At 37.7% G+C, this 17370-nt stretch overlaps 1 protein-coding gene across 1 annotated transcript in view; it reads left to right on the plus strand.

Moving 5' to 3' along the window:
* The first annotated feature begins 5205 nt into the window (after nucleotides 1-5205).
* The window catches only part of LOC149553160 (protein PEP-RELATED DEVELOPMENT ARRESTED 1, chloroplastic), a 45088-nt gene continuing 32923 nt past the window's right edge, over nucleotides 5206-17370 (plus strand). Inside the window, exons 1-4 of the mRNA XM_089788663.1 lie at nucleotides 5206-5694; nucleotides 5808-5960; nucleotides 7598-7666; nucleotides 7810-7980. Of these exons, the coding sequence (XP_089644789.1) occupies nucleotides 5347-5694; nucleotides 5808-5960; nucleotides 7598-7666; nucleotides 7810-7980 (741 nt within the window). The 5' untranslated portion in view covers nucleotides 5206-5346. The remainder of the gene's footprint in view (nucleotides 5695-5807; nucleotides 5961-7597; nucleotides 7667-7809; nucleotides 7981-17370) is intronic.

Below are 17370 nucleotides of genomic sequence, written 5' to 3' on the forward strand. Positions count from 1 at the left end.
CAGGCCCTACCGCTACCCATTTCATCAGAAGACCGAAATCGAGATACTTGTCCGTGACTTACTGAAGCAAGGTATTATTCGCCCTAGTACCAGTTCCTTTTCTTCTCCAGTTCTGCTTGTTCGCAAAAAAGATGGGTCATGGCGACTCTGCATTGATTTCCGAGCACTTAATCATCTCACTATAAAGGACAAGTTTCCCATTCCAGTTGTTGATGAACTTCTTGATGAACTTCATGGGGCTCATTTTTTCTCCAAGTTAGATCTTCGTTCTGGGTATCATCAAATTCGGGTTAATGAGGAGGATATACCTAAAACTGCCTTCCGCACACATGATGGTCACTATGAATTTTTAGTCATGCCCTTTGGCCTCACGAATGCTCCTTCAACATTTCAGGCAGTGATGAATAACATATTTCGACCATACCTCCGAAAATTCATTCTAGTCTTCTTTGATGATATCCTCATATATAGCAAAACTTGGGCTGAGCATCTCCATCATCTGGAGCTTGTCTTGCAACTTCTCTCTGATCATCAACTCTGTGCAAAACTATCTAAATGTGTGTTTGGCCAGGAGGAAGTGGAGTATCTCGGGCATATTGTTGCACAGCATGGAGTGCGGGTGGATCCTACAAAAATAGATGCCATGAAAACTTGGCCGCATCCTAAAACTCTCAAGAGCCTTCGGGGTTTTTTGGGGTTGACTGGCTACTACCGCAAGTTTGTCAAAGATTACGAGAAAATTGCAGCACCATTGACAGCTCTGTTAAAAAAGGATGCCTTCTCCTGGACCCCTGTTGCTGAGACTGCATTTGAACAACTGAAACAGGCTATGTGCAGTACACCTGTTCTCGCGATGCCAGATTTTTCCAAACCCTTCACTATTGAGAGTGATGCTTGCGGCAATGGATTGGGTGCTGTTCTCCTGCAAGATGACCATCCTATTGCGTTCACTAGCAAAGCCCTCTCTGGTAAGAATCTAGCCCTCTCTACTTATGAAAAAGAAATGATGGCTATTTTGCATGCTGTACAGAAGTGGCGGCCATACCTCTTAGGGAGTCATTTTTGCATCAGAACCGATCACCAAAGTCTGAAATACTTCCTGGAACAACGGGTATCCTCTCCTACACAACAGAAATGGGTCAGCAAACTCATGGAGTATGATTATGAGATCACCTACAAGAAGGGTAAGGAGAATATTGTGGCAGATGCTCTTTCTCGCACATTTGATAATCAAGCTTCCCTTTCTGCTATTTCTAAGCCCATTCCCAATTGGTTAGCGTCTGTTCAGCAGGGCTATGACAGTGACTCTTCTTTATCTCAAATCATTCACCAGCTAGCCAATAATCCTTCTGCTATACCACATTACTCTTGGGATGGTGCTTCTCTTCGATACAAGGGTCGGCTAGTGCTTCCTCAGAACCCAGCTCTACATCAGGCTATTTTTTATGAACTCCATGCTTCTCCTTCAGCAGGGCACTCAGGCTTCTTCAAAACTTATGAGCGAGCAAGGAGAAACTTCTTTTGGAAAGGAATGAAACAGACGATTCAACAGATGGTGGCTGAATGTGATACTTGCCAACGCCACAAGGGTGAAACGACCCTCCTTCCTGGCTTGCTCGAACCATTGCCCATCCCTACACGGATTTGGACTGATATTTCTATGGATTTCATTGAAGGGCTTCCTAAATCCGGTGGCAAGACAGTGATCTTGGTTGTGGTTGATCGTCTCTCGAAATATAGTCATTTTTGTGCCCTCAGCCACCCCTATACTGCCTCCTCTGTTGCACAAATCTTCATGGACCAGATATTTCGTCTTCATGGACTCCCTTCTTCCATTGTCTCTGATCGTGATGCAACTTTTACCAGTCATTTTTGGACTGAATTGTTTCAGAAAACTGGCACCAAACTGAAGATGAGTTCGGGCTATCACCCACAAACTGATGGTCAAACGGAAATTGTCAATAAATGCTTGGAAACTTATCTTCGTTGCTTCACTTCCGAACAGCAACATCAGTGGGCCAAGTGGCTCCCTTTAGCTGAATGGTGGTACAATACCTCTTACCACACTGCCTCTAAAATGACTCCATATGAAGCAGTCTATGGTCAGGCACCTCCAGTGCTCCTTCCCTACACTCCCAACAGCTCACCAGTCCAGGCAGTTGACATAGTTCTCCGCAGCAGGGATCAGATTCTTCGTACCTTACAGGATAATCTTCACATGGCCCGTAATCGGATGAAACAACAAGCAGATCAACACCGTTCTGAGCGCTCATTTCAAGTTGGGGATATGGTTTTTCTTCGTCTACAGCCATACAAACAATCCTCCCTAAAGCTGCAAGGGCGTCATAAGCTGGCCCCAAAATTTTATGGGCCTTATCAGGTTCTGCAGAAGATTGGTTCAGTTGCTTATAAACTGGAACTTCCTCCTTCTTCCCGCATTCATCCAGTCTTTCATGTTTCTTGTCTAAAGAAAGTTCTGGGTACCACTGTCAGAGCACAAACTACTCTCCCTGAAATGGATACGGAAGGATCCATTATCCTGGAGCCGGTGGCAATCATTGACCAGCGCACTCGCCAGCTTCGCTCTCGCTCCATCTCTGAGGTCTTGATTCAGTGGCATGGCATGCAACCAGAGGATGCTACCTGGGAACCCCTTCTTCAGATTCAACAACAATTTCCACACCTTAAGCTTTGAGGACAAAGCTTTTTTTTCTAAGGGAGAGGGGATGTTAGGAACCTGTGTGTTCCTTCTGTTTATTTTGTTAGAGTAGAGTTGTTGGACGCATATGCTTTGTAAGTCGTCCCGTGAGTTTATTTTATTATCCCACATGCATAGGTAGTATTACTTTTCTAGATCGTACCTAGTATATAAGAATAGGTTGAGGCCCTTGATGGGCACGGACGAATTTATTGTATTGAGCTTGCTCAAAGGAGGTTACCCCCTCGAAGTGGCCTGCGATCAGTAGATTTATTCTGAGTTCTGCTATCACTTGTATTCTGTTATTTCGAGCATTCTCACGACATTGCTATAAGGAGGTTCTTCTCAATCTGATTAAAGGTTGCTCTGAAGTGGATAGTTGTTGAAGGAGAAGAAAGAAGTGTAGAGTCAACTGAATTGAGCAGAGCAGATAGAAGAGAAGAAGAAGAGTTTGTGGGAGACATAATCAACTAAGTGAGTAAAAAGAGAAGGATCAAGGATAGAGATTTTAACAAGCAAAGGTAGTTGATATTCTTAACATATCACTTTATACTATTACTGTAAATAACCATTGTAGCAGAAAATCTTAGAAGCACCAAGTGGACCTAACATGTACGTGAATCTTACATGATAACATTGATTAGTGGTGTTTGTATGTCCTTTAAATCAAGCTAGTATTTTTAGTCCTATACAGGGAGTGATAAGGTCTGTATGATCTTTTGGTGAAATCCTCTAACAAGGCCACTTCAGCAAAGTGTATGTAACCTTTAACAAGGTAGTCTCTTAATAGAGATCATTTTAGAAGAGTGAAATTTTTGGGTTGCAAGTCCCAAGTGTTTTTTTTTCCCTTAACAAGGTTTCCACATTAAATCTTGGTGTCAAAATTGTGTGAATGTCATTTGTGTTGCAAAATGTTTTACATGTTTTACAAATAATAGCAACTCAGTAATAACTAAGATATCACTAGGTTATAATTGGAAATTTACTAACAGTGAATAATGCAAGGAATACTTTAGAAATAAGTTGATGTACGAGTTAAATATTAAGTTGGATGAGTCTATCGAGTTATTGGATGTATTGAAGTTATTGTTGTTAATGTTTATGTTGCTATGGTGATGAAAAGTTTGAAGGGACTGTGAAATAACTGGACATAACTAATTCTCTCGTTATCCAACAACTATTTCCATGCCAAAACACAATAAGACCAAATTTATGACAATCATTCCATAACCTATTTGAGGTTGAATTGCTGATAATCAAATACTTGATCTCACTCTATTGACCAATGCCCTTGTCTTTTGAGTGACTTCCTATCTTACCTTGATGACATTTATTTTGGATTTTGATTGGATTCTTCCTTCATATTTGACATGGTTGTCTTCTAGCTAGGGTTTCATTCATAAATCTTCCTTCTATGCTTGGAAAACCATCTTTGTAGTATTTTATTTTTTGGTTATAGGAGCCTTGTCGAGGTTTTCTCAATTGGGTTCTCCTCTTTCAATTATGTAGAGTAACTTGACCAACTTAAAAGTTTTTAGATTACACCCTATTTAGGGTATTGCCAATATTGACTTTAGATTCTTGGTTATGAAATTCACAATTGAATTTACCTTCACATAAGATCTCAAATGCATTCACTATTTTCACCACATATTTTATTTTCTGAAAGTACCTTGAAGCCCAAAATTCATTACCAAACAATTTGAATATCGATCCAAACTACTTTTTGCATCACATCTCTTCTTCTTTTATTTCATGATAAGATTACATTATAGTTTAAAGATATGTTGTTCATTTTAGGATGTAATTTAAAGAGTGTCATAAGGTCAAATCAAATATTATAATATTATATAATTGTTGACTTTTAACACATTTATAAAAAATTTAAAATTTACATTTTTAACACTAAAAGTTAAAGAAATAAGAAAAATGTAATTAAAAAAAGTCATCACATTTTTATTTTTATTTTTCTCAATCATCTATAATAACTATTAAAATAGATAGTACGATTTTTCTCAATCATCTATAAAATAACTATTAAAAATATATAGTAAAAATATGCATGAAAGAATGAATTTAATTAAGAAGCATTAGGAATAATATGATTTATATACAATGAAATATTATATCAAGTAATATAAATCATATTATTCCTCATGCTTCTTAATTAAATTCATTCTTTCATGCATATTTTTACTATATATTTTTAATAGTTATTTTATAGATGATTGAGAAAAATCGTACTATCTATTTTAATAGTTATTATAGATGATTGAGAAAAATAAAAATAAAAATGTGATGACTTTTTTTAATTACATTTTTCTTATTTCTTTAACTTTTAGTGTTAAAAATGTAAATTTTAATTTTTTTTATAAATGTATCAAAAGTCAACAATTATATAATATTATAATATATGATGGATTTGACCTTATTGTCCTCTTTAAATTACATCCTAAAATGAACAGCGTATCTTTAAACAATATACCTCCTTTTATTTATTACCACAATATATTAAATCGATCCAAATTTTATCATCATTCGTGAAGTCTTGCAAAGCCTTACCAGACGCAGGGGGTCTATATATATGGAAACTTCTGCTTTTCAAATCTTTAAAACCCTGCACTAGTTGAACCTCAGGGAACACAGCCATGGCACTGACGATTTCAACCGAATGCTGTAGCAAGACCAGAATTACTATCCACACCAGTACTTCGTGTTCATTCTCAACACCGTCGAACATTTTCAAGCCTTCTAAGCTCTCATTCAACCACAAACATGTGTGCACTAGTAATTACAGAAGTTTTTCTTGGAATTCCAAGAAGTCGCTCATTGGATTCAAGGCCATTATAAGACAAGCGTTTCCCAACAAACTAGGTATGCCCGAACAGGAGGAAGAGAATTCCGACGAGGAGGATAAATGGGACTATAAGAAATACCAGGCATTACTCAGAGGGGGAGAAGTAGTTACTTCTTTACTCGAGGAAATGATAGAACTGGTAACATCATAAATGAGTTTATAGGAATTCAGTGTATTGGTGATTGCGAGGTTTTCTATATTTTAAGGCTTTTGTTAAGCTTGGGGCCACTTTATCTTGTGGGCTTAATGCAGTTAAAAGATATAGCAATGGACGCTCAGTCAGAGGAAGTTGCAGTTCAGATAGCAGCTCAAGGAGTTGTGGGGAGGAGAGTGGATAGTCTCGATAACAGCTTCATGATGGCTCTAGATTTTATGCTTGGCCAGTCCGAGAATGAAGTTAGCGAGGTTTGGCTAAATTCTTATCCTTTAATTTCTAGAGAATACGAATGGTTATGTGGCTTGTTACCTGGAATCGTAACAGTAATTTAGTAAAAGCCTGTTTTATTCAGAAGAATTACCGAAGTGATAAGGGCATACTTTGCCTGTTATTGGCTTTGCGATTAGGCCATATAGCTTTGTTTGCAAATTTAGCGATTCTATGTTAAAACTGTAACTTCAGAGTAGGAAATTCCCCTTCGAATTCATTTTCTTTATTATTCTTTGGTTCCCATGGATTTGATGTTGCTCAGGCACAATGGATGGTTCTGAATCAATTAATCAACTTTTTATTGTCTATTTAATTCCATAGACTTTCTCAGCGGCCACTGAGTACACTTACTAGCTGTTTCTGTCAAATGGTCCCATGGATGCTAGTATTCAACTCTGCTGCACTTTTTTTTGGAGATTATATGCTGTCATTAAAATTCTTCCCCGGAAAAAAATTCTTTAGTGCAGCCACGCACCTTGAAAATTCTATTGTGGTTGCTGCAAACATTAAGTCATCGTTTGTCCGCAGCCCATGAATATCTCACTCTCAAACAATAGTTGTCTGATATTAATTTTATGTATTTCGTTAACAAATAACTAGTCTAATGACTACATGTAGCTTCAAATTAGTAGCACCAATTCCTTCCAGTAGACTCCTAATATTTATTTCATTAATGTAACACTGCACTGCTTAGTAACCGAGAATACATATTGTCATCTCTTAACCCTACTTTTCATTTACCTTTTTTTATTCTTGAAAGATGATAAGCTATTGAATAGTTTCTTACTTTCCATAATACAAGAATGTAAACTCTTGTAGCAGCAATACCCATCTTGATATGCAATCTGGTAGAAAATAGAATATAGTTCTTGATATGCAATTTGGGAGAAAATAGAATATGGTTGTGCATCTGCATCCAGTGACTTAGTTCAAGACATCGACATATGGAACTCTTTGATATGCAATTTGGGAGAAAATAGAATATGGTTGGGCATCTGCATCCAGTGACTTAGTTCAAGACATCGACATATGGAACTCTTCCACTTGGATTTCGCCAACATAGCGAGAGTAAATGACATTATCTTCAATATGTCCTAAGCTTCTTGTTGGTTTTGAAACCTTTCATATGTTGTGCCTTTTCTTAACAGATAATGCAGTGGACGATCCATGTCCATGCCTGCCTTTTAAATGACACATAACAGCAGTTGTGTATTTCCAAATCTAATGCATTGCACAAGTGCCCTCAAATGTTGCTTTAGTTTCATGAATGTATTACCTAAAAAGGTCCTCTAATCCTACTAGACATCTCCACAATGCAAATAGAATGGTTATTTTGAATGTCGTCCATGTATTACACAATCCAATGTTCACTGTACTTGGTTTCATGTTCTTTCACTGAAATATATAAAATGACTATTGAATTTTTGGGTACCTGTGAGAACATTACAGATGGTTTGTCTTTGGGCTTGAGAATCTTTATTTCCGAGTGTACAGAGTAAATTTTATTACATAAGTGGTGTTGAATTTATCTATCTATCTATCTATCTATCTATCTATATGAAGTTATGAACACTTATATCATATTTATTAATATCTGGTCCTCCTAACTTTACAGAGAAAATGGCTACTAGAGGTGATAAAGGACACTGTTCTGTCATATATGACAATGAAATTGCCTCCACATGTAAGATTTATCTCTGATTATCTTATGCTATAGGTGTTTCTTCATCTTTTACAAGAGATATTCTTGAGAAGAGACAATCATGTTTTACATTTAATGATTGTAAGTTCTTTCTTAGCTGTCATATATTTCTGTTGTTGACTTAGGTGCAAGTGGTCGCAATGCTGTGCCGAACGCCTAAGAAGGAGAGTCGCCTAGAGTTACTTCGTCGTGTTGCTGGAGGTGGAGGAACATTTGATTATGAAACTGGAGGGAAAGTTGTGCTTCCAAAAGCCAATCTGAATGACATTGGCAATCAAGCAGATGATTTATTAGAGGTTAGTAATCATTAGTCACTCAGTGTTTGTCTAGACTCCAGATACACTCATATCTTCATTTTAGTTATCTTTTTTTTGCAGTAAAATTAACTCAAATGGAAAGGCTGTTAAAGTTTTGTATCTTTACTATTATGGAGCAAATATTTGACATAAAGAAAGGCATGTAGGGAAGATACCCAAGTATTTGAGCTCATCGTGTCATTTGTGATGGTAATGAATGACATTTCATCCAGAAGTGTGCATCCACAGTCCACAAGTCACAATTACAGAACACACCTAAACGCAACTTGCTCGCTTATGTACATGTGACCATTCATATATATCTACATCGTTAAAAATTAGGTTACAAGTATCTCAAGGTGCAGTCCTACTGATCCTTGTAAGTCATTATTCACAAACTTACATATCCACCAAGATTTTGACAGAGGCGGTTGGTGTCTAGAACTTAAAGGCTGTTAAAATACACTTGACCTGCTATTTACACAATCTTGCAGCTAATAACTGACATCATTTAGTTCAAGTCATAATCCAGACTAGTATACATACACTTTACTTCATCATTCTGTCCATTAAATGAGCATATTATGGTTCATGTACTCATGTGACAATACCTGCAAAGATGCAAACTACAGGCAGACCTAGGCCCAACTTGCTATCATAGCATATGAAAAAAAAAAATTTTGATTTTGAAGAGTTAAATTGGCATTTATACAAGTTGAGATTGAGATTTTAATTATCTAGAGGATTACATAGATTAATAAATAAGCTATTTTCAAATGTCAGCACAGATGCAAATTAAAGACAGACTTAGGTGCACCTTATCATTATAACAAAATGATGAAACAAAAGATAAAATGTTCTGACGATGAGTTAGATTACCATTTATACAAGTTGAGATTATAACTACATGGATAAACAGATAATTGACTTTCATTCAATGGGTTGAAAATCTCTCGCCAAGGGTTGATCTGTCACATTGAGCAATCTCTTCTCAAGCACACATCTCTATATATCTAGAGAGTTTTATGAAATGTAAGGTATAGAGGAAAGGCTGGTGAAATGACAGACTTCAGCATTCATCATTGTTATAAGATCAGTTGAAAGCCTTCTGTAGATGCCATATATTTAAGAGAAATCTGAAATTGAACAATCGAGGAATGTGAAACTGAAATACTAAAAAAGATGAACAGATATAATGTCTGAAATATGAAAATTATTCAACTGAAAATCTGATCTGCTTGGAGATAAGATCTGGAACTCCCTGGAAGCAGAAATACGTAATTATCTTCACAAAAATTGCTCAACTCATTTGAGGTAAACTCTGCTCCTCTATCAGATTTCAAGCATCTAATCTTTAAACCAGATTCATTCTCAACTCTACACTTAAATATCTTGAATTTCTCAAAATCTTCAGATTTTTCTCTAAGAAATGCTACCCACATCATTTTAGTGAAATCATCAACAAGAATCATAAAATATTAGAATGCTCTAGTCTTTGTAGGACCACTTAAATCTATGTGCACAATCTCCAATTTCATTGAAGTGGTGAATTTCTTGATTGGAAATGAACTTTTCTTCTGTTTTGCCATTACACATTCTTTAGATACCATGTTAGTAGGTTTCGCAATCTTAGGCAAATCTCTAACTGCAAATGTAGTATTGACCTTCACAATGTTATCAAATTTGATATGACAAAATCTCTTATGCTATAACCAACTGTCATCTACCTTAGCAACTAAACATGTCATCTTAGTAGGATTCAACTGAAATACATTACGTCTTGTCCTTGTACCAGTACCAATCAGCTTACTCTCTTTATCTTTGATAATGCAAGTCTTATCTATAATCTGCAACTAACATCCCTTGTCAACTAACTGTCGAACACTCAAAAGATTACTTTTCAAACCATCCACAAAGTAAACATCATCAGCATTAGTCTTTCCATTAAGTGTAATAGATCCTTTTCCTTTTATATGACAGGTTGCATTATTTCCAACTCTAACTACTCCTCCATCATAGCTATTGAACTCAACAAACTTATTCATATCTCCAGTCATGTGATGGGAACAACCACTATCTATAATCCAATCACATTTCTTCTTTTCAACTTGTGATACTAATGTTTTGTCTTCTCTAACTTCTTTTTGAGGGCTTTCTTCCACAATAGCAACAAATCCTATATCATCATCATCACTTTCACTCAAGAATTCTTCCAATTTAGAATTAAATTCATCCTCATCAGCATAAAAGCAATCCTTAGGTACTCTTGATTTTTAGGGTTTTTTAGACTTCTTTACTCTCTTAGGACATTAAGAGGAATAATGACCAAATTCATTACAAGTCCAACACTTAAATTTTTTGTTACCGTTAAGTTCTCTCTTCTTAAGTAGGGTAAGTCCTTCCTCAATCTTCTTGTCTTCATCCACTTTTGTTCAACTGCTACTCACATAATCTTTACTTGTACTTGCACTCCTTGTCAACATAGGTCTGTCTCTTTGTGCGCAAAAAGCAGCTTCAACTCTAGGCAATTTTCCACTTTGCCTCATCCACATTTCAGTTGTCTGTAATCTCCCAAGAAGAGTCTCTCTTTTAAAATCAGTCGTGCAAGGAATAATTTGTTCAATTATCTTTGTTGTCTATTTGTATGGAGGTGTCAAAGTCTTCAATATCTTCCATACAACTTCATCTTCTGATTTCTCTCCTCTAGAAGTCTTAATTCTTGTAACAATCTTTGATATTCTACCAAAATAACTTCTTATAGAGTCATCTTCCATCATCTTAGCATATTGAAATAAGCATATCCAACTCTGTAATCTAACCTTCTGAGCATGTTTATCACCTTCAAACATACTTTGCAAATCATTCCAAAGCTCATGAGCAAGTTTTAAAGATTTTACCTGACCAAATTCAGTTTCAAGGAGAGCTAATAATAGTGCTTCTCTAGCAAGCATTTTGTACATGAATGTATCTTTCTCTTTTTCTTCACAACCTTCTAGTTCTTTTTCTTCAATCACATCTTTTTTCTTTGTAGTAACCAACCAGTAATGTGGATCCATGCATAGCAAATGTGTCTTTATCTTTTCTTTCCAACTATCATAGTTTATTAAAGTTTAGACTTCCTTTCTTGAAATGAGCCATAGATTTCCTTAAGTTGTTAATCTTTTCCTTCAAGGATGCTTTGACATCAATTGTTAGAAAGTAAAGTTCACTAAGATAACTGGGTGGGGGCTGGGGGGTTGAATCAATAATGCAATTAAAACAACTCTCAATATCTTCTTTAAATTTGAAACATGTAAATAGTAAATGCAACAATCACAGAAAGATAACTTTACACAATAACATCCCTGATCAAAGGAAAAACTGTCATGTCCCCATTTTTGGTGACTGTTCGATTTAATTAATTTAATTAATCTGGTTGTCCAAAATAATGAATATTTTATAAGGACGACTAATTAATTATTTTAATTAAATAAATAAGTGATATTAAGTTAATTATTTATAAAGTTATCAAATAAATAAATATTAAAAGATAACTTTATATTTAATTAATTTAATAAAGTGACTTGGATTATAAAAATATTTAATAAAGTCACTTAATAGATAAAATAAAAAATGTTCTAGAAGTCTCTGGAGAAGGTGGAGGGAAAAGAATAAATGGGCACCTCGGGGCTCCATTCGAATCAGACAGTTGTTTATCTCTCTTTGATTTCAGATTGTGATTCAATCACAGGTGCATTGTAGAACCTAGGGTTTCTGCAATTGTCACAATTGGCCATTGAGAACGAAAACTCTCAATAGGTACGCAATTTTGAGGATGTGAAATATCATCTGAATTATTGCAGATTGGAGGTGACATTCAGTCATTTCATCAGGGTGATTATTTGTGGCTTAAGGCCAATTTTGTGGTTCTTGTATCACTATTCCTTGAAGGATTTGATTCAGACCATCAGTTCAGGGGCAGAATTGAGGATTTGTTGCAAAGATCATTTATGGTGAAGCAATTATGAGCAATGATAGAAGTCATTCTGGAATTATTTGCACAAGACTAGCAGGCTGAATGCGTCATCAATTTAATTGTCAGCTTTCGAGACTCTCCAAGGGCGGGTTTCATTATCGATATTGCAACGGATCATGAGACGAAGTCTGCCGCATGCAAAGTATATAATTATTGGTCAATTCTTTTAATTACTGAGGAGCTACCGGACTTAGTAAGTTGTGAGCCGGCAGCTACTACAGGAATCCAACTTCAAATAAGTCTATTTCCGGTCAACATCCTAGGAGAAGAACAGTGTAGCTGCCCGCACTCCAGTCCGGCCAGTCACAGGTTATGCGGTTTGAACGAGCTGGCAGTTTCTTAGCATATTTTTCAGCTCAGACTTGGAACCCATCCACGGCAAACAACCAAAGGCAGAAGACGCATTTCTACATGCGTTATTAGACAAGCGCTTTGCGTACGGATTACACGTCGCGTTCTGCCTCTGCTTCAATACTGATGAATCCGGCAGCGAGACTATACGCATTTGAAGTGCTGTAGCGATAACAATAAAATCTGGGCGTCCATGAGATATATCGCAAATCGCGAAGAAGGGTTGGACCGCAGGGTCAATTGTGATCCCGAGGGGTGGACAGTAAAATTTAGTCCCAGATGCATGCGATTCACTTTCCTTGATACGAGTGAATTCAGTTTGGGAGCCAGTAGTAATTCATGTCCAGGAATACGGTTGGAGTTTTGATAGTAAAGACTCCATTGAATGCTTAATGTGCTGTGGCAACAAAATAATTTGAGGCATCAGTTTCTACCGGGTATAGACAACTTTGAATAGAATCAGCAAATTTCATAGAGGCGGCAAATTTGAGGTTTTTAATATTAGTCCAATTCAGCAATCTTAGAACTTGTTGCTAACTATTTGACGAAATGTCTAAACCTTAAAGTTTTAAGATTTTGGTGTTAAAAGAGTCAATAACCTGTCGGGGTTATTTCAGTGGTATCAAAGCTTTTGACCTGCCATCCTGTTGGGTAGAAAATATTTTATGCAACCATATTCAGATATTATTTTCAGGAGAACAACACTTAAGGGCAAAGATATGGGTGAGAGACAGTCACAGAGTCCTCCGAGACTCCCCAAAGTTGATGCAACCAGAGAATTTTACAGAAACATGACTATCGGACAACAAGGAATAGCTCAGTCACTACAGGTTTTGACTACCTTAATGGAGAGAATTGTTCAAGATAGAGGTACACTGGATCATGATAATAGAAGTGTGGCAGGCTCACAAGGTACTCCTAGGCGAAAATCATGGACAGCAAACAGGCCTACTCGCCCCACCTTCCTACAAGAGGAGGGCTATTTAGACGTTCGAGATGAACTCAGGAAAATAAGGCATAACATGTCTGAACTGCTAGTTAAGCACCACCGTACAAATGACAGGCTGTCTGACCCAGCTAAGGTGAATAAGTCAACTGGATTTCGATTTGGCAAATCTTCTCACAAAGCATTGACTGATACAATGGGAGATGTTACTAGGAACCTTAATGAGGAGTTCGAGAAACAATTGTGCAACCGGTCAGAGGTTTCAGTTCAGTCACAGGAAGAAGTGGTGAAGGATATTACACTGATGGATAGTAACTGTCAACTTGGTACTCAAGTTGAGACAGTTGTATACAGGTTTCCCAAGGGTGATGTCTCAGGTACGCAGGATGTTTTGGTTCCAACAGGCAATGATTACAGTTCAAATGATGATAAGGATGTTGATGGTGAGATACCTAGTGGAGATGAGCAGATATTAAGCATTTATGATTTTGTTGACAGAGAGTACCAGGCACAGTTAGATACTTCGTCACATGAGGTAGAAGTTGGTAGTACTTCACATGATTTGTCCAGCCCGCTGAAGGTAAGCGAAGATAGTATTGTGACTTCATTATCTCATCATGACAAGATGCGAAACATGTTAGAGGATCACATCCAAATGATTCAGTTACAGAGAAGACATAAGGAAGTTCAGGCAAAGTTCTCTTGTGTTGACTTACAGACGATTAGAGAAGGGATGGGAACGATGAAGTTGAGTTATTTACATCTTCTATCAGATCGTGACCATCTTCTTAGACTTGTCAGAGATTATTCAGATGCCTTGAGAAGGAAGGAGGGAATTGACAAGTTTTCTTGCAAGCTTGAAGATACTCAAGTTTCTCGGGTAAATATTCCCTTGGCATTACAGGACGGGAAGAGACATGGGCATGAGCACGACATGGAGCTGAGCTTAGTTTCATCTGGCACGCCTGACACTCAGCTTTCTACAGTAGACGGACCATATGTGGTTGCTGATAATGTTGCACGTTCATCTTGCATTCACATCCAGGATACAAGGGCAATGGCATACAGTGATTGTTTGGGTGCTATCATGGATTTGATTAGCAGAATACACGGTGTTGTCTTTCCTTGTGCCAGCAGCTTATCCGATGTTGGTATTAGTTTTTATACACCGGTGTTGGGTTTGGTTCATATATGCAGACGACCATTCTTGCTGAAAGGTGTTGAAGATTTTTCATATTTGGCAGTGTGTACAGATGAGTCCCAGGATCGTTTTGGCCTTGATGACATCCAGGAGGATGCAGTGAACAGTTTTGAAGATTTAGCTTCCTTGACAATTTCTTTGGGTACAGAAGAGTTAGACAGCAGTACTCCAGATTTTGACACTCTGGATGTGGATATGAGTTTTGGAGATGATTCGCAAGATATGGATGACAATATTCTAGAAACCAGTAACCTTGAGGATACTCCTTTAGACAGAGCACCAGAAGAGGCTTGTAGGAGACAGTTCAGCCAGAACCATCATGTGACTAGCCAGTTGAAAGTTAGTGAACGAGACATTGCTATCGCTTGTGAGCATTTTGATACTGCTCGTCAATTGTTGGCCGTTACTGGTTGGGAAACTTTAATGACAGATGAGTCCAGCGGTGGTTACTTTTCTTTGGCAGAGATTCATGCCTTGCATGAAGCTATACGGATTTTGAAACAGGATTACTTACGATTGGTAGCCGACCGTGATCACCTGGTTGAGTGGGGAAGTACAGCTTATGAGGCACTCTTGGATCGTGAAGAAGAGGTGAGTGAGCTTTCCCAGGAGCTTGTAGCGACTACTGAGGCTTTAGAGAACACACAGCAAGATTTGCATAAGTCGCAGTTTCAATTGAAGGAGGTGACCGTGGAGTTGGAGCATTTGCGGTCAAAACCAGCACCAAACCTAGTTCATCTGACTATTGAGGTGGATGATGGTAAGTACACTTCCACAGTTGCTACTGAGGAGCATATTGTTGAGGCTGACACACATATTCAGGATTTGGTAGTAACTGGTCCTAATGAGTTTGGGATACCAGTAGAGTCAAGTCTCCAGATTGATTCTTCTCAGATAGATGATAGTGTGGTTCAGTTGAGTATGCCACCCTTACAGGAGGATCAGTTGTGGTGTGCAGGGAAGTATATTGATGCTTCCTCGTATAATTTTTACTGCACTGAACCGTTCATGGAATATTTGCTGGATAGTGCACGTGTTCATCTGGATTCGCATAAAGTGAGAGAAGGTGTTCTCATCCAAGATACTAGTGTTATTTGCAGATTGGTTGAGAAGATTGTAGGGGTCCTTTCTACTATGCTACCTCACAGGGATCTCGAGGAGAGGTTTGTTGGGGATCCTAATCAGCCTACAGCTACTCGGAGTTTGAGATTGGAGCCATCTATTGATTTTCCGTTCAGTGATGATGAGCTAGCAGCAAAGTTTGGGGGTTCTTACCGGCATTATACGGTGGGGTACGCTCATCATTTTTCTTTTGACCTAGAGATAGAAGATTTGATTTCACACAGGTGTAGATCAGCTCCAGTTTCTTACCATCCATTATGGGAGGGATTGGCACCGTCTTTTGAAAATAGAATTAGTAGTTGCAAGTTGCACAGCCTGCAGTATCGACACACTCGGAGCAGTTTATCAGAGATTGGTTTTGATGGCAGTGACTCAGGTACCTATTGTTGTTGTCATATCCACAGTGCAGCTGGGTGTAGGTGTCAATTAGACAGGGACTTGAGTCTTGATAGGGTCGATGTTTCAGTTGGCTTGAGTTCTACAGAAAGGTTTCTTCCACCGTCATCTACAGTTGGTTTTCAGATGATTTCATCAGAGCTGTCAGTTGTTTGGATATTGAGTACAGTTTCTCAGCTACTGGTATTGATGATTTCTCCACGGGAGTATGATGAGGACTGGGTTGATATACAGATTTACATCTGGGATCCAGGCATACTGATTGGTTTATGGTTCAGCCATTGCTTGGGGACAAGCAATTTCAGGAAGGGCGGACTGTCATGTCCCCATTTTTGGTGACTGTTTGATTTAATTAATTTAATTAATCTGGTTGTCCAAAATAATGAATATTTTATAAGGACGACTAATTAATTATTTTAATTAAATAAATAAGTGATATTAAGTTAATTATTTATAAAGTTATCAAATAAATAAATATTAAAAGATAACTTTATATTTAATTAATTTAATAAAGTGACTTGGATTATAAAAATATTTAATAAAGTCACTTAATAGATAAAATAAAAAATGTTCTAGAAGTCTCTGGAGAAGGTGGAGGGAAAAGAATAAATGGGCACCTCGGGGCTCCATTCGAATCAGGCAGTTGTTTATCTCTCTTTGATTTCAGATTGTGATTCAATCACAGGTGCATTGTAGAACCTAGGGTTTCTGCAATTGTCACAATTGGCCATTGAGAACGAAAACTCTCAATAGGTACGCAATTTTGAGGATGTGAAATATCATCTGAATTATTGCAGATTGGAGGTGACATTCAGTCATTTCATCAGGGTGATTATTTGTGGCTTAAGGCCAATTTTGTGGTTCTTGTATCACTATTCCTTGAAGGATTTGATTCAGACCATCAGTTCAGGGGCAGAATTGAGGATTTGTTGCAAAGATCATTTATGGTGAAGCAATTATGAGCAATGATAGAAGTCATTTTGGAATTATTTGCACAAGACTAGCAGGCTGAATGCGTCATCAATTTAATTGTTAGCTTTCGAGACTCTCCAAGGGCGGGTTTCATTATCGATATTGCAACGGATCATGAGACGAAGTCTGCCGCATGCAAAGTATATAATTATTGGTCGATTCTTTTAATTACTGAGGAGCTACCGGACTTGGTAAGTTGTGAGCCGACAGCTACTACAGGAATCCAACTTCAAATAAGTCTATTTCCGGTCAACATCCTAGGAGAAGAACAGCGTAGCCGCCCGCACTCCAGTCCGGCCAGTCACAGGTTATGCGGTTTGAACGAGCTGGCAGTTTCTTAGCATATTTTTCAGCTCAGACTTGGAACCCATCCACGGCAAACAACCG

Source organism: Cupressus sempervirens, chromosome 6, assembly GCF_028749045.1.
Source record: "Cupressus sempervirens isolate cs-2001-9-10 chromosome 6, ASM2874904v1, whole genome shotgun sequence".
In the NCBI taxonomy this organism is placed as follows: domain Eukaryota; kingdom Viridiplantae; phylum Streptophyta; class Pinopsida; order Cupressales; family Cupressaceae; genus Cupressus; species Cupressus sempervirens.